Here is a 20,956-nt window from a genome sequence, read left to right on the forward strand (position 1 = left end):
GATACGCAAGCGACTTCCCCCAGACGACAGTCCGCGACGATGTCCGAGCCCACAAACTCGTTCTTGATGCTCTTGATGTCAAGTCGGTTGCTGCCGTAATAGGCGGCTCGATGGGGGGCATGACTACACTTGAGTGGCCGCTCTGTACACCGCCTGGCTTTGTCAAACACATCATTCCTATAGCCACGGCTGCCGACCATTCTGCTTGGGGTATATCTTGGGCCGAAACGCAGCGACAGTGCATATACGCGGACCCCAAGTTCAATGACGGCTACTATGGGCCAACTCCCGAGGGGCAACCCTCGGCCGGACTGGCAGCAGCACGCATGATCGCAATGTTGACTTATCGCTCCTCCGCGAGCTTTGACAACCGTTTTGGAAGAAAGCCTCCTCGCCAATCCAAATCCACAGAGCCACCACTGGACTTGCCACGGACTGATGGACCGGCAATTAGTCCTGTGTCTACAGACGCAAAGCGGTCCAGTACACGTAACAAAGATCTGTCATTCTCAGCCCAAGGCTACTTGCACTACCAAGGCGAGAAGTTTATCGGTAGATTCGATGCCAATTGTTACCTACATATCACGAACAAGATGGACTCTCACGATGTGGCTTTTGGACGAACAGAAGAAACTGGGGACAGAGCTCTGATGGAGGTTTTGTCGAAGGTTCCACCCAGAGCTATGGTCATTGGGGTTGAAACGGACGCTTTGTTCTTGCCCGAGCAGCAAGAAAGGCTCGCAGCATGCTTGCCCGACGCGTCGCTCTCTGTGCTCAAGTCGTCAGATGGTCATGACGGCTTTCTACTCGAGTTCGACCAGCTTGATGACTTGATCCAGACTAAGTTGAGGGCAGAGCTACCGCACTTGTACGCCGCAGTGGGGCAGGTAGAGGACGGTCTCAAACAAGGGAGTCTCGATCCACTGGCAGTGAGCTTGACTGGGGAAGTTGACGATTGGTAAATGATCAAACCGGGTGTCATTGCTGCCTAGGTCTTTCATCACAGGGCAGAAACAGGCAATACCAGCGAATGACATAGCTTGGGAGTCCATGCGGATACTGCCTCGCATTGCTTGATTTCTGTGGAAAATTTTCAGAGACATAGCATCTATCACACTATTCCTAATTCGATCGCCGTTGTCAAGAGTGGAAGTATGTATAATCGAAATTCCGAAGAAAGGCATCGTTGGCGCGGTTCAAATCCCGACAAGTCCGACGACCGACGGCATAAAACATCGGGGGCATTGGACGCCATCGCCGCCGCCGCAGAATTCGCGTGTCGACTGAAACAAGCCATTCTTTCCTGAAGGACCCATAGGCGGAATCGGGTAGTCTGGTCCAATGCTGCGTTCGATTTGCGCCCGGCGGATGCCCAACCTCCGCATCATGGAGGGTATCTTCACCAAAAGACAACCTATGTCGTCGGCACTGAGCCGAATCTCGCTTACGGCGATTGACACTCTGTGTTGCACCTGTCAACGGCCGTGCATGAGAATGCAACCGTATTACGATAGATGTCCCAGTGTTATCTTGATCGCTTCGCTGAGCCTGGAACGAGCTGTCTCTGCACCTGGCAACAGTGCTGTAGATTCGGAATCCCAGCCTGAAGAACCTTGGAGACACCTGCAAGTTCCCCTGTCAATCCTCGGGACGAACCGAGAATATTGGAGACAAGGAAATTGGGCACCATGCTGTGATTGGCAGAGTTTCGGACTATGAGCGTTGACGGGCGAGATGTTTGCGCCAGCAAATCAAAGCTCCCGCACTGGACATGGCGGCCGCATGATACCATGGCCAACCCCGATTTCACACGCCGTCATCCCCACTACACTTTCATGTTGCGTCAGATTCGATGGAGCCCTTTTCCAAAATAGTTGAAAGTGGAAAATCTATTGTTTTGCGCATTCGCCGAGTGGGAGACCCGGACCGTTCTGAATGGGGGCTTTCGTCTTCAAATCCCGAAGCCGGGATTTGGCCCACGGCCAGCGCGCAGTCGCCGGCAACCAACTCCACAACTCGGAGACGACCATCGCCAATGACAGCTGTCAGTCGGCCAAAGGGTGCGATGGAAATGCCGGGAGATGCAGAGCCTGCCGTCCGCCGTGGACATTGACCGAAGGCACGCCTTTCTTTGACGCCTTCAACAACAGACGACGAGTCTTGCTGTTGACCATGGCTGTGGTGGACGTTTGTTGAAAGTTTGCGACTGATAAGTTTCCCGGGGAAAAGTCGACGATATATGCTCTCCCGGCCAAGTTACTGCGTGCCATCAAGTTTGAGCGGAGGCCCACCGGAAAACTACCTCATCCAGCTGCCCGCCCTCCCAAGCAAGATCACCACTCCCCAGTCCCCGCCCAGCATGGCAACCGGCAGAGAAAACAGGCCATGGCTGGTGCAGAAGTACGGCGGAACCAGTCTTGGAAAACTTCTCGAGTCGATCTGCAGCAAAATCATCCCATCCTACCTGCAAGACCATAACCTGGTGGTCGTCTGCTCGGCCCTCTCCGGTTCCACAAAGGCCAGTGGCACCACGAGCCTCCTGCTCGAGTGCATTTCCCACGCCGAGGCCGGACTGCCTGCCCAAGCCCAGCTCAACAAGGCCCTTGAACTCGTCCGCGATAACCATGTCAGACTACTCGAGAAGCACCTCGTCAACTCAAATGGTACGAGGAGTGATCTTTGCAGCGACATATTTGATACCACCAAGAATGTCATCATAAAGGAGTGCGAAAGCTTGAGAGGCTTCCTTCTCGCAGCTCAAATTATCGGGGAATTGTCGCCTCGGGCGAGGGACCGGGTGATAGCACTGGGAGAGAAGCTCGCTTGCAGAGTTGTTGCTGCATACCTAAGCAGCAAAGGCGTCCCGGCCGAGCCGGTCATTCTCGAGGACGTCGTCGAGTCAGTGTTTGGCGGAAGCATCTTTGAGCAAAAGACCGCGCTCGACAATCTCGGTCCTAGGTTCTACCACCTTCTTGGCGACGAGATTACCAGGAGAATACGAGAGTGCGGTGACCATGTGCCGATAGTCACTGGCTTCTTTGGCATCATGCCGGACTCCCTGCTGAAGAACGTGGGAAGGGGTTACTCTGATCTATGTGCTGCGATGTGTGCAGTAGGTACCAAGGCGACGGAGCTTCAGATCTGGAAGGAGGTTGATGGCATCTTCACAGCAGACCCAAGGAAGGTTCCTTCGGCGAGACTACTGTCGACAGTCACGGCAGAAGAGGCGACGGAGCTGACGTACTACGGTAGCGAGGTTATACATCCGCTGACCATGGACCAAATAAGATGCGCCAATATACCCCTAAGACTCAAGAATGTCTTCAATCCCACGGGCGCGGGAACGATCATCTATCCCTCACGAACACCTTCGCCACCTCTTACACCCCCAACACCGACAGACGAAAAGGTGGATGTCAAGGTCCCGCTTCCTTCGATCGACTTCATGCTGGGCAACGGATATCACGGTGACCAGAAGGAGAGGCGTCGACCAACAGCTGTGACCGTCAAGGACTCAATACTGCTTGTCAACGTCGTTTGCAATAGGAACACGAAGTCCCAAGGGTTCTTGTCTGGTGTATTTGATAGACTAGAAGAGGCTGGAATCAAGACTGATCTCGTCGCAACGAGCGAGCGCAACGTCAGCCTTGCATTCCAGCATTCGGAGGAAGGGTCCTGTCAACATCAGAGGCTGAGGGTTGAGCTTGAGAAGTTTGGAAAGGTAAGAAAGGTCGCGACTCATCCAAAGACTTCTTTGCTAATTAACTACTTGCCTGCAGGTCGTTATCACAGAGAACATGTCCATCGTCACCGTCATCGGCCACAAGATGAGAAACATGGTTGGAATATCGGCCGAAATCATGTCTGCCTTGGCCGCAGCGAAGATCAACATCTTTCTCGTCAGCCAGGGGGCGAGCGAGATCAACGTTTCGTACGTCAACCCCGCGCGATGCACCACAGCACCAAATTACATGCCTCCAGAGATCCCCGTCCCTTTCCTCTTGCCTTCCGCGAAGTCCTCCGGCTAACAGAACATGCTAGACTCGCCGTCAGAGCCGAAGACTCCGTGCTGGCAATGAATGTGATCCATGGCAAAGTCCTCCGCATCCCCACACATTGGGAGCAGGAGAACAACTTCATCAAAGGTGCGGCCGAGCCTCCTCGTCCGAGACATGCCACTGCCGAGTCCTACCGACCGCTTACACCTCCCAGGTCCGTGGCTGTACTGATGCGCCGGCCTGGGCGATCGTTTCGCATCGCGCCGGGCGAGGGAGAACAGGCTGCGTACGAGTACATTGTCAGGCGGTGGTTAAAGAAGCGGAGAGACGTCAGGGTGGTGTCGGGGAGGGAGAATGGGGCGGGGCGCAGGTGAGGTGATGCCTTCCGATGTGTGCCGCGGGAGGATGTTTTTGGTCGAACCTGCATAATACCATATATCATTGTCTTTACATAGCATTCAGACTGGAAGTACAGCATGGGACAGCGTCGTCCCGCATATGGTCGGAGCTTCTGTAGCTTTTTTGTTCTCGACTCGGTCATTTGGCTCAACTCATACAATTTATACCAATCTTCATATCGTATGCAATCTTATCCCACCCCACTGGCCGAGCAACGGCTAGGAGATTCAACTACATGCAGGAGCACCACCAAGGGTACTGGCGAGCTTAACATAGCTTTTCTGCCCGAGACCAGTTTCGAACGGCGTGGCAGCTCATAGTGCATCTTGACCGGGATGGGGGCACCGACATAAAGCCACTTTCTCATGGGTAGTGTTCTGAGAACAAAGAAAGTTGACTAAAGAGGCTGAAACATGCGGAAGTACTAGCAACGGCGACACCAATACATTAACCAGACAACTGGTCTTTGTTCCTGTCGATCTCCTTGCAGTTGCGGTACGACTGCGTCTCTTTTCAGGCCCCAGGGTCTCAAGATGGGTTCGGGGATATTTAGACAGACGAAGGCCTTGCCAAGGATTACACACACTCAAGCTTGTCGCGGAGTGTGATGCATTTCCCCGGATTCGCGGGGTTATTGCTAAGGGAAGGGAGCCGGCTGGTCTAACGCTGGTCATCAAATGGACTTCGGCAGTGTAGGCTTGGGATATCTTGCAAGGGTGCTGGATGTGTCAATCGAGTGTTTTTTCATCTGGAGAAGATGCTCGAAAGGCTTGTTTGACTCTTATGTTGATGAAAGTTGGCAGAAAGGCGTTTTCAAGGTGAACTTGTATCAAAGGCAGACAGCGAATGGTTGACGGAATGCTCTTTCTGGGCTTTATGTGAGAGTTGATATTGTCAAAGGACAGTGGCAATGTCCTTCCTAGCAACAATGGCATTGTCTGGGAATAGTCTTCGTCCCAAGCACCATTCACCTTAGCAACCTTGCCCGCGACCTACAAATACCTATGAACCCACCCTCCTTCCCACTGACTCTGCATCATATCACACTCCCTTCACATTGCAGCTGGTCTCAACAAATTCGATTTCGCGTACATATCTCCAACTATTCACTTACACTCTCTTCCTACATAGAACACACAACACACACAGTCCTTTCTTAACCATGTCTTCTCTCCTACTCACCTCCCTTCTCCTCTCCCTCACATCCGCCCACGTCGTCCTCGAGAACCCGAAACCCTTCAAATCCGTCGCCGACGGCCCCACCAACCCCATCTCCGCCACTGGCGACGACTTCCCCTGCAAAGTGCCCCCCGGCGCCTCCTACATCGTCGACGGCGAACGCACCGTCTACGCCGTCGGCGAGCCGCAGATCGCCACCTTCGCCGGGCAGGCCGTCCACGGCGGCGGCAGCTGCCAGTTCGCCCTCTCCACCGACACCAAGCCGACCAAGCAGTCCACGTGGATGGTCATCCACTCCATCGAGGGCGGCTGCCCCGCGCGCAACCAGAAGGGCAACCTCGAGGGGCCCAATAAAGATGAGTACATCTTTTCCATTCCGCAGGGCATCGCGCCGGGGGAGTACACCTTTGCGTGGACGTGGCAGGCGCGTGTTGGTGGACAGCCCGAGTATTACATGAACTGCGCGCCGATCACGGTCGTGGCGTCGAAGAAGAAGCGCGGGCATGCCCGTGGGGGGTGGGGTGTGTCGAAGAGGCAGACGCAGTTTCCGGAGCTGTTCATGGCGAATATGGGTGAGGTCTCGGGCGGGTGCACGACTAACGAGGCGCTGACGGCGCAGGTTCCTATCAAATACCCCAACGCGGGGACGTCTGTTGATCATCCTGAGGGCGAGGCTAATTTGTTCGTGCAGTCGTGTGATGGGAACCCCCGGGCCGGCGCCGGTTCCGGGGGTGGCGGGTCGGTCGAGCCGCCTGCCGCTTCCGCTTCCGCTTCCTCCGCCGCGCCCGGGGAGGAGCAGCCCGAGCCGACTACGTCTTACATGGACACTCCCCCCGCCGAGCCGACATCGCCTTCATCCAAGATCGATACCCCCGCCGTCACCTCGCCGCCGGTCGCGAGCACCACCGCCCCCGAGCGCCCGGCACCGTCGTGCGCTGTGCCTGCGGTTTCTACTGTTGAGGTGACGGTGACTGTCACGGCTACAATTACGGCGCAGGTCCCCGTGGCGTCGGGGGCGCCGGACGCGCCGGCGGATGAGGATGATGATGACGATGAGGCGTGCACGGAGGGATATCTTACGTGTTTGGAGGAGGAGACGCACTTTGCGACGTGTACCGGGGGCGAGTTGACGGCGCCGCAGCCCATTGCGCCTGGGTTCAAGTGTGCAGCTGGGGAGGGGGAGGGGTTGGATATTTCGCCTATTGGGGGTTATTGAGTTTGATGCTGGTCATCGAGTACGGTCTTTACAGCGTGAAAAGTGAGAAGAAGAGCAAAAGGGTCCAGTCTTTACAGCGAACGAAAAGTCAGGAGAAGGGAGGAAAGATACAGTCTCTACAGCACATGAAAAGTCAGGAGAAAGAAGACATCTTACAGTCTTTACAGGAATTAGTGACCCGAGGAAGGGTATCACGAGACGATTCTGAATTGAAACAAAATTTCAACTATGCGCATAACAGAAATTTCCTTCGATATTCGTTCAGCTAGCTGCGGGAATGGGCACCGGTCCGACAGGTCCGACGCTTGCTCCGACATTGGCCTGATGCATCGTCCTCGGTCCCAGCTTCGAGTGATAGTCTATCGCAGTGTGGAACATCTGAAAGTTGGCCCACATGATGATGTCTCCCTCTTCGGCCTTGGGCAGCAAGATGTACTCCGGCTTCAGCACCCGTTCCTGAACCACCTGCAGCCATTCTCGGATCTTCACTACATCATCCATCACAGTCGGCTCCTCATCGACACTCGACCGCAAGAACATTCGCCGCACGCAAATTCCATGCACCATGAACGCCTTCTCCCCAGTGACGGGGTTCACCCACACCATAGGATACCGCTTCACAGCCTTGTCATCCCACTCCCCCAGCTCCTCGACCCTCATCTCCTTCCCCTGACTCACCAGCCCCAGCCCATTCGCATGGCCCTTGCAGTTCCCCATCCACTGGTACGGGTGCGGCGCATACTCCACCCACGAGTGATCCGCGACCCTCTTCTCCTCGTCGCTCATCAGCTCGTACATCTGCACATTGCTAAAGAAGGCCGTCAGCCCCGGCTCGACGGTCATCCTGCGCCCGCTGCCGTCGTCCCAGTGGACCGTGACCTCGGGCCCCGTCGGGCGCGTGATGCACCGTAGCGTCGTGAACCACGCGGGCTCGCGGTCGTAGAGCGCTGCGTCGATGTGCCAGCGCTGGAAGCGCGTGTGGCCCGCCTCGAAATCTGCTTCTGAGAGGGGCAGGGCGTGGAAGTCGTGCGAGGGCGTGCGGGTGAGGGTCTTGTTGAGGAGGCCGTAGTGGTTTTCGCCCTGGAAGCCTTTGCCAATTACGCGGACGTTTTCTGCGCCGGGGATGGCGAGGACTTCGCGGCCTCTCTGGGATAGGAGTTAAGGGGAATTGAGAATCAGGGGTAAGAGGTGGGGGACGTACGGAGAGGAGGCCGCCTTTTTCGTTGAAGGTCTTCATGTCGCCGTGGCCGTGGACGAGCGGCGCGTCGGGGTCGAGTCTGGTGACGAGTTCCCACTGCTTGATGGGGTGGATGTGGTTCTGCCCTTTGACGACGAGGACTTTGTGTGTCCAGATGGCATCGTGCAGGGCTTTGACATCGGCATCTTGCGGATGATGTTAGGAATCTGTTATTGGAGACGAGGAATTTGACACTTACCACTGATGTCATCCAAATCGAGTCCGGTGACGACGGCTCCGAAATTGTGTTTGTCCTTCGGCGCCTTCTCCATCTCCGCGAGAGTGAAGGTGGGACTCGCAGTAAGTATTCCTGGAGACATCTTTTCACGCTTCGCAGAGTAATGACAAGTGATTCAGAAAAGCTGGTGAGATAGTGCTTAATCACGGATTTATGCTTCCCAATTAGATACTCACAGTCTTGCAAACAGTCTGAGCAGGGCCTCATCTGATATATCTGAGGCATACCATGAAAGCCAGAAAAGCGGTATCATTATCCCGTTCCGAGAGTATCTACCATGCCCAAACTCCCAGTGCACGGCTGCACGTCTGACCTCTCGACTTACACTCAGTCTACAAATGCTATCGTCCAATGACAGAAAATCTGTAGTAGTTTGATAAGCTCGGCCGAGGCTTATCGTACCGTCTGACTGCAAACCCTTGCCACTTCGGCCGAGGTTGGTGATCCATGCGGGGTAACGCTGCGACAACTGAGGTTGCATCGTTTTGGAGAAGGTCCATGTTATTCCCGGCAAGCAACTAGATCCAGGCTTTGTTCAGTCACGACCACAATGCTGGGAACAGTCGAGGGAGAAGACTGCAGAGATGATAACTTCGAAGACAAAAGACATTGGCTAGGGCCCACCAGAGATGTCATCGCAATACCAAAATGCAGGTGGACAGCTTTTCAGGTTGGGAGTTTCCCAATTCTCAGTGTACCTAACATAAACTGTTCGTCACTATAGAAGAAGTCATCAACTTATCGGACGCCATATGCAATGAATCCGAGGACTTAGATTTCGGCTCGATCTCCATGTGTGACACTTCGACCTCGGTTAGTTGCAAACCCGCAAGCTTCACTATGGACTCAATTTCGTGGCGTGGTCAAGGGGCTTGTTTTTCAATTCGACTGATAAGTAAAATTAACACGAGGCTTCAACACAAGGATATCGGTCACGCTGCTGCTTCAAGAGGCCTTGCGCCGGGCAACCCCTGTCCCTGTTCCTCCGCCTGCTTCATCGCTGCCAACTTCTCCTGTGCCGCCTTATACATCCGATTCATCGCGTTCCGATTGAACTCCTCCCCCGTGACCACAGGATACTTCCCCTTCGGACCCTGAATGATCGCATCTTTGCAAGGCTGGTTGAAGAACGCAATGCTAAACCTCTCGCCGTAAAAGTCTCCCTCCTCACAAGGTGCCTTGACACGGTGGTACGTGCTCTTGAAGCGGTCGTCGCTCCAGCTCATGAGCAGATCTCCAATGTTGCACACGATGACCCCGGGCTCGAGATCGACCTTGGTCCATTCGTCGCCGAGAGCGTGTTCCGTGACGGCCTCGCGGCCGGGGCAGATTTCGAGACCGGAGTAGCCCGGTTTCTGGAAGAGGAGAGTGAGGAAGCCCCAATCTGCATGGGCGCCAGCCCGGTGATACACCTTGCCGTCGTTCAAATTTGGCGTCTCGAAGTAATGGAGCATACGCAGCGTTGATTGCGACTTCGGTCGCGCGATGTCGTGCCAGTTGATGAAGTACTTGTCCTCAAACCCCAGTCCACGAGCGAGGCAGATCATGAGCTTCTCCGAAATATCTTGCACCCTGTGCATGAACTCCAGAGTCTTGGCTTGGAATCCGGGGAGAGTGCTGTCGTCAAGCCAAAGGCCTTTCATGTTCTCGCCAAACTGGATTTGGTACGACTCCTTCTGGTCTGCCGCGCCCGTGGAGGGCCGGACTTGCGACAACTTCTCCCACCCGACATTTTGTGGGTTCCAGGGCACCGTGGCCTTGGTCTCATCCGGGAGGTGGAAGAACGACTCCGCGGTGGACAGCATGTCCTGGATGTCGGAGTTGGTCAAGCCGTGGTCCTTGATGGCGAAGAAACCGACATTTTCGGCTGCCGAGCACAGCTGAGTTGTGATTTCGTCGACGCGGCTGTCGAAATCGTGTAGGGAAATCTGATGGATGTCATTGATACGTTCTCAAAAGCCGGGGCGTCTGGACTTACTTTTGAGATCTCGCGATCGACGTACCTGGTTTGCTTCTCCATGACAAGAACTCGTGAATCGACGGTGTGCGTGTCCAATGGATTAAAGCAATAAATCCAGTCCGACGATTCGAATTGCCCGAGAATGTGACTTAAACAGCTGCGTGCAGCGCCCGCCGCCTCAAGACTGTCAATTATGTAGATGTTGCGTTCAGGTATCACGCTTTGCCGTCAGCTTCGGTGACGTCCGATAAGGTTTACCCCTCTCCAATCTCAGTTCCCGATCTTATCACACACTGATGTTTTCGGCCGAGCTGGCCGGGAGCGCTTACAGAACACGTAATACGGCATAAATTGAAGAACGAATTGCTCCTTTGTGGAGGCGTGAGATTTTGGTAGCGCGCAAAACTCGTTCCCTGCTATGATCGAATACCACAGCCTGCGTTGCCGCCTGGGTCAAAAACACAATGTTGGGGGCTTGCGGTCATTTGTAAAGATAGATTCTAGATGAGGGCAGGGGGAAACATTTAATTCATTCCGGTCTACTGCTAAAACTACAACGATATTTCCTCCGTAAAATCACATTGCATTTTCAGAATCCTCTCAGGCGGCGGGGTGGTCGCTCGCCGCCACATTACACTGATGCATCACACGAGGACCGTAAGACTTGGGAAATTCGGTCTGAAATACGTCAGTTCCTCAGTTTTTGGTTTTGAATCACTCAAAGCACTTACAATACTATGCCAGAGTGCTCTATTATACCATAGAATAACGTCTTGCTCCTGGTGTGGGTGAGCGTAGATGTTCTCCGGTTGAAGAGCTGGCTTCATGATCCTGTGCATAGTCAGTTGTGCTCAGGTTTCTTGGAGTCGCTGGCAGACTCACTTGTCCATAAATTCCCTGACCTCTCTCAAATCATCCACAATCGTCTCCTTGCCATCGGGACTATCTTTCAAGTACAACTTGAAGGCACCCTGCCCATGGACCTGGAGCGACTTCTCGCCCGTTTTGGGGTTTGTCCAAACCATCGGGTAAATACAAACCTTCTCCTTGTTCCACTTCGGGAGCTGGCCCAGCGGCTTCTCAAGGCCCTCCGTCTCGATCAGGTGCCCGAGACGTGTGCTGTGAGCTCCTGACATCCATACGAATGCATGAGGGGCGTACTCGATTCGACTATTCATGACAACCTTGCGAGTCTCCGCGTCGAGAAGAGCCAGGGCTCTGCTGCCAGCCACCATGGCCGTAGCGCCGGGAGCCATTTTCATTTCGGTCCCGCTGCCATCCTCCCACCGAACAGTGACATCCGGGCCTTTAGGCGTCCGGACCGCTAGTAGGCAGCCTACTCGAGGCGGGGGAATCGCATAGAGAGCCCCATCAAAATGCCACTGATAGAATCGAGAGGCGCCAGCTTCACGTTCATCTGCAGGGATATGCGGCGGAAGGTGAAACTCTTCATGGTCTATCCCCTGGACCTCAAAGCCAGGAGGAAAGCCGTAGTGATTGTCTGGCAACGGCCCGCGTCCAAGGATATGGACTTGAGGTTGGTCAGGAATCGCGGGGCGTTTCGGGATGCCGAAGAAGTCAACGCCGTTGTGGTGGACGAGAAAGGGATCTTTGCCGTGCGCAAAACCTCCAGTCTTCTCATCAGGGTCAAAACTGAGGCTTGTGTTAGCAGCCCGAAAAGGAATTGATGTAGTGGTTCACACACTTTGAAGTCAACTTGTACTGCTGCTGCGGCTTCAGCATCTCTGGCTGCTCCTTGAAGACAAGAAGCTTGTACTTGTGCAGCGCATCTGAAATGAGCTCGAAGTCCGCATCAGTGAAGTTGTTGAGATCAATGCCATAAATCTCGGCGCCAAAGTCGACTTTGCTGGATTTCGCATGCGCTATGGGGACTACGCGGCCGCTTGTAGCTTGAGCATGTGGGAGAGTGAAGTGGATTTTCTGAGGCTCTAGGCAGGTTGCCTCTTCGGTGACAACAGACGTGATGACCATGATGAATTCTGATAGGAACGATGACTGGTTCTCATCTATTGAGTTGAAAGAGTTTAGGGTCGAATTCTAAAAGCTAACCGATTTTTTCTTAACTGCCGCTTCTTGTATCAGATTGATGGTGTTCTCAATTTCACCGACCCAAAATGTGGCCAACCTAGCAAGAGAACCTTGCATACCGGTGTGGCTCTATCAGAATCGGACGTCAATCTTATCGATCAGTCAAAATTAGACAGTCTGAGCCCGGCCGAACCCAGAGGTGGGGCTTGAACTTCCTCGGCCGAAGTGACAGGGGTGTTGTCGGGATGATTGTTCTGCGGGAAGACGAAACCTCGACAAGAGGATCGCAATGTAAGCTGTTTTGTTTGCAAACGCGACTTATGTCAAACAGAGACGTCTGAAATGAGACACAAACAGAGATCTTTGCAAGAATTGTAGCCTTCACAATGACGAATTCAGCGCCATCTTCTTGCTACATCACCACCTCCTCCGGGACCAAGACTCACTACCTCCTCACCGGCGACCCCTCTGGACCGCCCCTGGTCTGCCTTCACGGTCTGGGAGGCTCGACTGAAGCTTTTGAAAGACTCTTGCCAGTTTTACCCAGTTCCTACCAAATTGCCTTGGTTGACTTTCAAGGTTTCGGCAAGACACCGCTGGCTGATCAAACGAAAAAGCTCACAATCGCGGGCCATGTCGCCGACTTACACGATCTCCTCACATCTCTCCAAGAATCTTCTCAAAAACAAGGCAAAACGAGCAAAACTATCATCATTGGCCACTCCCTCGGCGCCATCGTCGCGCTGCACTACGCAGCCCAGCATCCCGACAACGTTGCCGGCCTCATCCTCCTCGGTCCCGGCCGAGCCATTGGACATATCCCTGCAGCCCGCCAACGCATGCTTGACCTCGCTGCAAACGTGAGGGAGAAAGGAATACTCTTCGGAGCGGAAATGGCCACCAAGTCGAACTTCTACGAGGACACACCCGACCGCTCGGCCGATCCTGTGGCGCGAGAGGCCATTCGTAAAATGGTTGCTACATCGGATCCGGAGGGATATGCTCAGACATGCGAGGCGCTTGCGGACTTGGAGCATGCGGACCCTAACTATTCGGCTATCAAATGTCCTGCAGCATTTATTGCCGGAGACAAGGACATGATTAGTCCCGTCGAACGATCTCGGGAGCTTAGCAAGCTGTTGGGTGGAGAAAGCTGGGTTGAAGTTGTGAAGAGTGGACACCAGCCTATAATCGAGGATTTGAAAGTTGTAGAGCAAGCTGTCACAGAGCTTCTTGGGAAGGTGGTGATCTAGATAAAACTTGTGAGAGAAGTGAACTAAGATTCGACCCAAATGAACTTCGTTCTGGTGGTTTCGCCTGAGAGCGGTTGCGCCCTGCAAAGGGAACATACAAATTGCCAATCACAGGTCAAGCTTTCGACATCGCAAAGTGAAACAGTTGGTCGGCTGGCGTTCTGTAGACGCCTGTCGAAAGCCTTCTCTACACGGGCGGATAGAGACAACGAGGGTGAAAAGGATAATACTAATGATAATCATCGGAATTCAATAGAAAAGATGAAAGAAGTTAGTAGCATAGGGAGTATACAGCATGTGCGATACTTCGCTTGAGAATGGCCTATCTCTTTTAGTTTTGCGCGACTGTATTTGCTATGTACTGACTTAGTCCGATCGAGGACGACAGCAGACGGGATTAAAAAACGGAGGTAACAACGACAACAAATTGAGGACGACGACGCCGACGACGATAACGAAGATAACATAGATAGCAACTATGATAATAATTATGTAGAGAATAGTTGGAGACGCAGGAAAAATAGGCAGTCTCTAAATTAAGTCTAGCTACCATTGCGAAGGGGGAATTCGATGAGCTACCAATACAACGATAGAGTCTCAAGGCACAGAAAAGCAGTCGTGATTCACAAGGTACAAGAGGTTCTCGAAACTGTTGGCGCCGTCTAGTCCCACAGTATTAAATGAGTAACCGAGAAAGGGTTCGATGATGTGGCCAGCGTCTTCCCCGCCAGGTTCACCCACATCATCGCTCTCTTGAGGATCCTCCACCTGTACATCCATTTGTGATTGCTGTTGACCGACAGAACGAGATGAACCAGCCGACTGACTGCTCGCCGTGCCCACGGAGAACGTCTTGACGAATCCTGGAAGGTCGAACTTATATCCTGACCTGCTGTTTCGGGGGCTGTCTGCATTGGATGAGACGAAAGTGTCATCATGTCTCCTACGCTTTCGCCCTTGATTTGGGGCTCCACTCGTTGAAGCAACTTTGGAAACTTCCGCCAACAACGCACCTAGCAGCTTGATACCCCTTACGGCAATCATGCTATTTCGGTGATTATGTAGTATCGCAATGACGCTCTCAGCAAGCTGCTTGTGCTCAGTTGATTCCCTGTCGCTGGGGTCTCTGTGAAGAACGTCCAGCAGAAGTATGACTGACGCGGCGACCGAGAATGCTTGGTGTATCCAGAGCATTGGTCCATCCTCATCTACAACACACTTGTACTCTTTGATGATGGTCTTTGATGCTGCAAGACACGTCCGACGGGTAAATGCGAAAGCGGGATTAGTGAAACTGTCAGAGAGAAATGATCGGTGGATCATTATGATCTTATGCCCGGAGCTGATTGCTAGAGCACGGCGAGCCCAAGGAATCCAACAGGGCCACTGCGGGTCGATGGGAACATGCGAAAGGAACATCGGTCTCTCCGTGGTCACAAGAGTACGAAGGCGAGCATCCCAAGCCAGAACCTGCTCATACCGAGTATAAGCAGTGTTTCGAACCATCAAATCATCTTGAAGCTGAGGAATAATAGAGGCGACCTCGCGAAGAAACCGGCAATAGCTCGTGATGGTTGGTGTGCCCACTGGTAGTGGCAGCAAATCTTGATCATGGCAGTTCAATGGCGGCTCTGAAGTCGAGTACAGTGGGTTGATTAAATAACTTTCGGAGAACGGTATCCCAAACCAGTCTTGGCTGCAAAGCTGACACCAAACCCGTCTGCCAATCTCTCTATCCACTATATTCCGCGTTGTCTCACTGCCTAGACGGTGAAGACCAAGTGACTGGGCTATGCGAACAGCTGCTGCAAGCTGAATGCTTTGAGAACTACTGAATCCCAGAAGATGCGCGGATATGGTGTTTGTTGCAATAGCTTGACAGGACAAGATGCTCAGATTGGCTGTATAGTCAGCTCGGTTCAAGCACGTCAAGACCGCCCCAAACCAGCGTTTGGACAGAATTCTCCATTCCGGATCGCGGAAGCCCCAGGATCGCAGGGTAGCCGGTGGAGAGCAGACCAGACTTCCCGTCATGATGGAAAAAAGAAGAGCAACCCATTGCAGATTGACGCCGGGTCTGTCAATCATGCCGCCGTAATCAGCATAGAAGGCTTCCAGCTGGTCGCGGAAACTCGGTGCGAAGAATGAGCCATGATACCAAAGTAGGCACTCTTCGTGGTATTGAACCAGCTGCCAGACCTGTTGCGGACTTGGGAGCAGTAGCTGAATGACGGAAAGTTGAGAGCAATCTCCAAAAGGATTGGTCGCAGACTCTATGACGTGAGAACCTTTGTCCCAGACATCGCCTGAAGCCGTTCCGGCAGTCAACGTAGCCTCCGGCGAGACAGTGGAATGATATTCGGGATCCTTATGTCGCCCCCAAGCTAGAAACTCCAGAATAGATGCCGCGTCTTTCATAACGGCATCGTTGCTGTCAAGTCGGTTATTCTGAACATCCGTCCGATGTGTTATGGACTCGGGCGGATTCAAAGTGGGATCAAGGTGCAGCACTTCATGAGAAGTTTCCTCGTCTTCTGCAGGTAGAGGATTGTGCTGCAATGCTGTGCCGGAGGTAGCTTTCTGCACTTCGGCTTCAAGTTCGGCTATCCTGCGGTGGAGAACATGGAGTTGTCGAGCGGCGTCCGACGGTGATCGATGTTGAGGGGAGGCTCGTAAATCTACTACTGTGGACGAGTCCGTCTCGGTTGATCCGAGAACGCATGCATCCTGTTCGCCTCTAAGAGTATGGATTCCGCAAGTTAGCATCCCGCTCAGAAAAGTCTTCCAGAACAACGACCGAGACATTCGGTGCCTTCCCCGTAGGCTACTCTACCTTCGGACACAGTTGCTACATGGTACAGTCTTGCTGCATTTCACCTTCCTCCGTGTACAGGACGCGCAGGCCAGTCTGTTGCGACTGTTCGATGCCAACGAAGCGGATGCTGACATATTAGGTGGAATGGCAAAAGTTGCCGAAAAGAAGTCCTCGGGGACAAGATACGGGCAAGTAGAACAAATCCAAGTTTCACGGATCAACACTGGCAATTCCCTTTGCCGAGTGCCTTTGCTCCGATTGCTTCCTGCGTTATCTTTGGGAGATGAACCAACGGCATCAGAGATTAGGATCTCAAAGTCCGTCATTGGTTCTGGCTAGCTCCAGGGTGTGACGGCCCCGCTAGCCGATGGCCGGGGATCGTCAAAGATGGAGTCGTCGATAGCACCCCCGGCCGAGGTCTGCATTCAAATCGTCCTTATCTCCACCCACTACCAATTCAGATCAAGTCTATCTACAAGGATTCGCGATTGGTTGCAATCGTGTACAGCATGCAAGTTGAGCTTCTTGCTTGAAATATTACCTGCAGGCTCATGAGCATGGCGTATTCACGCCTGACCAGCACGTCTTCGACTGTCATTCATCTCTGAGCAGAATTGTTTACCTTCCTGTCTTACAAGAGCTACTAATGTTCGTGGGCTTGTCAGCTTCTTGAGTAAGATGGTCACGACGGAAAACATGACTTACCGAGAACGTGGCCAAGCTGCCAAAGAAAAGATCAAGCTTCGGCTTGCCGATCCCACAAGCTGGAAACTTTCAAAGCAGGAGAGCAGCATCGCGCCTCCTGAGGTATGGACGAACGCGGACATGGACCCCGTGCCTCCGGAAAGGCGAACGTGGGGCAAAGGGGCCTTCATCACGTACTGGTTCTCGGATCTTGTGACTATCTCGACCTGGAACACTGGCGCGGCTATTGTTACAACTGGTATGATGGCGATGTTGTTTTCTTCACAATTTCCAACGCCAGGCTAATGTTCCGTTAAAGGCCTTTCTGCTACCGATGCCATCCTGATTGTCTTGGTTGCCGGCATCTGCAATGCCATTCCAACAGTCCTGAACGGGGCAATCGGGTCTGATCTGCATATTCCATTCCCAATTGCTTCTCGGGCTAGCTTTGGCTATTGGTTTAGCTACTTTGCCGTTGTAAGCCGTGGCATATTAGCTATGTTCTGGTTTGGCGTGCAGACAGCTGGCGGTGCGACATGCGTGACCTCTGTGGGTATGGCCGAGAGATGTTGGCGGTTCTTGTCTGACAGTGCTGCTAGGTAATCGCTGCCATCTGGCCTAGTTTCAAGGACATCCCCAATCACCTACCTGCTTCAGCCGGTCTCACCACAGTGGGAATGATATCATACCTGATCTACTGGCTAATCCAATTCCCTCTGCTTCTGATTCCGACGCATAAGCTGCAGAAGATGTTTTGGGTGAAGACGGTTCTTACGCCGCCAATGGCCCTCGCAATGGTGAGTGTTCATAAATTAGTTTTCATGGTGAGGTTCTGACAAAATTCTTCCAGGTCATATGGATTTCACTTCGTGCTGGTGGTGGGGGTGACTTCTTCAACAAGCCCAGTCAAGTTCATGGTGCAGAGCGTGCATGGCTGTGGCTGTCTAATCTTGTAAGCAAACCTTGATCATCGTTTGGGCTCATGGGTACTTACCTCGATGCAGACAAGCGTTACCGGTGGTTACAGCACTCTCGCTGTAAACATTGCGGACTTTTCTCGCTTCAGCAAAGAAAGACGTTCCCAGGTGTGGCAGCTGCCTGTTATACCATTCTTCAAGACAATTGTCGCTCTCTTCGGTGTTATCTCCGCCTCTGCCGCCCAAGAAATATGGGGAGTAACGTACTGGACGCCGCTCGAGATCATCAGCACGTGGCAAAACACTGCCGGTGGTAGAGCTGCAGGCTTCATTTGTGCCTCCATTTGGCTCCTTGCGCAGATCAGCGTCAATATCAGCGCAAATGCCGTCTCCTTCGCCAACGATATTACAACGGTAGCACCGAAGTGGTTCAACATCCGTCGCGGTACAGTATTCGTCGCTTTCATTGGCGGCTGGGCCCTTTGCCCATGGATTATCGTTGCCTCTGGCAAGGCGTTTCTCAACTTCATGAGTGCCTATGCCATCTTCATGGCTCCAATGGCGGGTATCCTGTTCACGGACTACTGGCTCATCAAGCGGAAGAAGTACGATGTTCCTGCTCTCTACAATCCAAATGGCATATACAGTTACGGAAAATACGGCACTAACTGGAGGGCTGCCCTGACGATGGTTCTGGTGATCATCCCAGTCATGCCTGGGCTGGCCGCAAAGGTGTCGCCAACATCTGTTCATATTGATCAAGGTTTGGCGAACTTATTCAGTTTCAATTGGCTTTATGGGTTCTTCTTGTCTATTTTCATTTATTACTTCTCCAACCTTTTCTTTCCTCACAAGCCTACACTTCTCTCCTACGTTGTGACTGGGTTTGGTGATATAGTCCATGGCCTTGAAGCAGATTCAGAGAGCCAAACTGCAGAAGGCAAAGAGAAGTTGGGAACGGAAGTGGATAGTACAACTAAGAACATTTAGGTTGGAGAGTGATTTGGTATGATAGTGTTCACAAGACCCTTATTCTAACTATGCGATGGGCTTTCGCAGCTTCATGCGGCGTGCATATCTTCCGGGTTCCAGATGATGCGGTTGGGTGTGAAGATACACAATCCCTACTACCAACGTCCGGCCCGTTGTAGTTATTAGATCAAAGGTGAGAACACAAGACAAGTCAGTAGAACGTCGAGTCTAGTGCAGAGTACAAAACTGACGGCCCTGGTGTTCAATTCGACAATACTTATTGCGTCACAGAAGACGATGTTACATGTAGCCCGTCTGAAATGGAGCCTTGACTCTCATACATAGTTCTAGAAGACAACTCAACCTGCCCATACCGTATACAATGACTATGGATGTTCGGAATATGCCAGTATTCATGAAACAATTACGATTCAGCAACTGCATTCCCTCTGGATTCAATTACCCGAGTCTCCAAAAGTGTGCGGTTTGGTCCGGTTGACGCTAGCGACGGGATGCCTAACTCTTCAATCAAACAAATACGAAACGTTTAACGGCATGAAAGAGGGAGCTTCAGACGAGTAAATATTTTGACTCCCCCATTGCACTGTCCGGGATTCCCGGGCCGCAGCTCAAACCCCACAAAGTCAACTTGGACCTCGGGCCGCCCCAGCGCTTTTTTGGCAGCGGACTACACTGTTGACGTACGAAGCCGTCGCATTGGCCGAGACGCACGGCTTGTGAATCTCGAAAGTGGTTAGCGCTTTGACGACTCAACCGCGTATAAAGCCATCAGTCATTTGGAATGAGACGTCAGTGTGTGATCGACTTCCAACGGCAGGCTGCCCGGATCTACGACACCACCCGACAGAATGGCTGCTACGGATACAGACGAACTGGCGAGAGGCTACACCCTCGTGAACGACACTCAGTTCAACACAGGCCTGTTCCTCCTTGACAGATTGAAAGTAGGCCCAGGCATGCGTGTTCTCGATGTTGGCTGCGGACCAGGCAACCTCACAGCTCACATCGCAGACATAGTCGGCTCGGAGGGTCACGTTGACGGTGTGGATCCCAGCAAAGAGCGCCTTGCCCTTGCCCGCGAAGTAGCAAGGCCCAACTTGTCGTTCCACGTGGGAACAGCCGAGGATCTGTCGCAATTCAAGACGGCTACTTACGACATCGTTTTCGTCAACTCCACGTTCCACTGGGTACAGGACCAGCCTGCGGCAATTGCGGAGTTTGCTAGAGTGCTGAGACCCGGCGGCCGACTTGGGATGTCTGGCGGCTCCGGGGATTACAAGGCAGCACACGAAAAGATCAAAGAGGAAGTCCTTGGCAGAGAGCCATACAGAAAATACCCAGTCATCAGCGGGCCAAAGTTCATCAAACAGAAAGACTTGGACCAGCTCTTAGCCGATGCGGGATTTAAGGAGACAGCTTTTGTCATAAACAATATTGTTAAGACAGCGAAAGATGGAGAAGCCATGATCAATTGGCTAGACTCAAGTTCCTCAGGAAAGACCTATGGCGGCGTTCCGGTGGAGTTGCGATCCCAGGTGCGGGAAGACATGAAGCAGGAATGGGAGAAGCTCACGACGAAAGACGGCATTCACATGGACATGCAGTTATTGGTTACAGTAGCCACTAGAGGGTAGAAGGCTAAGATGACTTCACGTCTCCATGGGATCCAAGCTGTGCACGGTGATAGACGATAATGCTATAACTCAATGATTGTCTCTTCGTGCTATTCAAGTTGTCGTTCTCGCGTAACCATGTCCATAGCCTTAGCCGCGCTTGGCGGTGGCTTGTGTGTGAGTACGCGTATCTTCATGAAGATCTTGTCTTGATTCACTGATCTGACGGCTGGGGAGTACGAGACCGACGGAAATTGATCTCCCGGGGGGTAGAATTGTTTGGACAAACTTTAGAAAACGTCACCTCCCATCATACCGCTACTCATGCATATCATTGGCGCTCACTCTACCCGTGCCACACACCAAATTTAGTTTGAGACAAGATTAAAAAGTCCGATGTGTATG

General features: G+C 52.8%; 9 protein-coding genes across 9 annotated transcripts; 5 read left to right on the forward strand and 4 right to left on the reverse strand.

The window, feature by feature from the left end:
- Window positions 1-2,359: 2,359 nt before the first annotated feature.
- CGCA056_v014234 (putative aspartokinase) lies at window positions 2,360-4,372 on the forward strand (the record flags this gene model as incomplete). Its single annotated transcript, XM_037329476.1, has 3 exons — window positions 2,360-3,721; window positions 3,780-3,931; window positions 4,042-4,372. The coding sequence occupies 3 exons, from the start codon at window positions 2,360-2,362 to the stop codon at window positions 4,370-4,372; spliced, it is 1,845 nt and encodes a 614-aa protein (XP_037172504.1).
- A 1,187-nt stretch (window positions 4,373-5,559) lies between these two features.
- On the forward strand, window positions 5,560-6,792 carry CGCA056_v014235 (uncharacterized protein; the record flags this gene model as incomplete). The annotated part of the gene is made up of 1 exon (XM_037329477.1): window positions 5,560-6,792. One exon carries the CDS (start codon window positions 5,560-5,562, stop codon window positions 6,790-6,792), a length of 1,233 nt encoding a protein of 410 aa, XP_037172503.1.
- Window positions 6,793-7,053: 261 nt separating this feature from the next.
- Window positions 7,054-8,349, reverse strand: CGCA056_v014236 (putative dioxygenase; the record flags this gene model as incomplete). Its single annotated transcript, XM_037329478.1, has 3 exons — window positions 7,054-7,938; window positions 7,994-8,175; window positions 8,229-8,349. The coding sequence occupies 3 exons, from the start codon at window positions 8,347-8,349 to the stop codon at window positions 7,054-7,056; spliced, it is 1,188 nt and encodes a 395-aa protein (XP_037172506.1).
- Window positions 8,350-9,199: 850 nt separating this feature from the next.
- hxnY-1 (2-oxoglutarate-Fe(II) type oxidoreductase hxnY) lies at window positions 9,200-10,287 on the reverse strand (the record flags this gene model as incomplete). Its single annotated transcript, XM_037329479.1, has 2 exons — window positions 9,200-10,195; window positions 10,246-10,287. 2 exons carry the CDS (start codon window positions 10,285-10,287, stop codon window positions 9,200-9,202), a joined length of 1,038 nt encoding a protein of 345 aa, XP_037172505.1.
- Window positions 10,288-10,827: 540 nt separating this feature from the next.
- On the reverse strand, window positions 10,828-12,219 carry CGCA056_v014238 (putative dioxygenase; the record flags this gene model as incomplete). Its single annotated transcript, XM_037329480.1, has 4 exons — window positions 10,828-10,905; window positions 10,959-11,058; window positions 11,110-11,880; window positions 11,933-12,219. 4 exons carry the CDS (start codon window positions 12,217-12,219, stop codon window positions 10,828-10,830), a joined length of 1,236 nt encoding a protein of 411 aa, XP_037172499.1.
- A 443-nt stretch (window positions 12,220-12,662) lies between these two features.
- bioH (Pimeloyl-[acyl-carrier protein] methyl ester esterase) lies at window positions 12,663-13,529 on the forward strand (the record flags this gene model as incomplete). Its single annotated transcript, XM_037329481.1, has 1 exon — window positions 12,663-13,529. One exon carries the CDS (start codon window positions 12,663-12,665, stop codon window positions 13,527-13,529), a length of 867 nt encoding a protein of 288 aa, XP_037172498.1.
- Window positions 13,530-14,126: 597 nt separating this feature from the next.
- On the reverse strand, window positions 14,127-14,852 carry CGCA056_v014240 (uncharacterized protein; the record flags this gene model as incomplete). The annotated part of the gene is made up of 2 exons (XM_037329482.1): window positions 14,127-14,437; window positions 14,543-14,852. The coding sequence occupies 2 exons, from the start codon at window positions 14,850-14,852 to the stop codon at window positions 14,127-14,129; spliced, it is 621 nt and encodes a 206-aa protein (XP_037171993.1).
- Window positions 14,853-17,040: 2,188 nt separating this feature from the next.
- CGCA056_v014241 (putative permease) lies at window positions 17,041-18,935 on the forward strand (the record flags this gene model as incomplete). Its single annotated transcript, XM_037329483.1, has 5 exons — window positions 17,041-17,287; window positions 17,348-17,577; window positions 17,628-17,825; window positions 17,879-17,980; window positions 18,033-18,935. 5 exons carry the CDS (start codon window positions 17,041-17,043, stop codon window positions 18,933-18,935), a joined length of 1,680 nt encoding a protein of 559 aa, XP_037171994.1.
- Window positions 18,936-19,786: 851 nt separating this feature from the next.
- Window positions 19,787-20,572, forward strand: ubiE (Ubiquinone/menaquinone biosynthesis C-methyltransferase UbiE; the record flags this gene model as incomplete). The annotated part of the gene is made up of 1 exon (XM_037329484.1): window positions 19,787-20,572. One exon carries the CDS (start codon window positions 19,787-19,789, stop codon window positions 20,570-20,572), a length of 786 nt encoding a protein of 261 aa, XP_037171995.1.
- Window positions 20,573-20,956: the final 384 nt, after the last annotated feature.

This window comes from Colletotrichum aenigma (genome assembly GCF_013390185.1).
Source record: "Colletotrichum aenigma strain Cg56 chromosome Unknown KSG_Cg56_contig10, whole genome shotgun sequence".
NCBI lineage: Eukaryota > Fungi > Ascomycota > Sordariomycetes > Glomerellales > Glomerellaceae > Colletotrichum > Colletotrichum aenigma.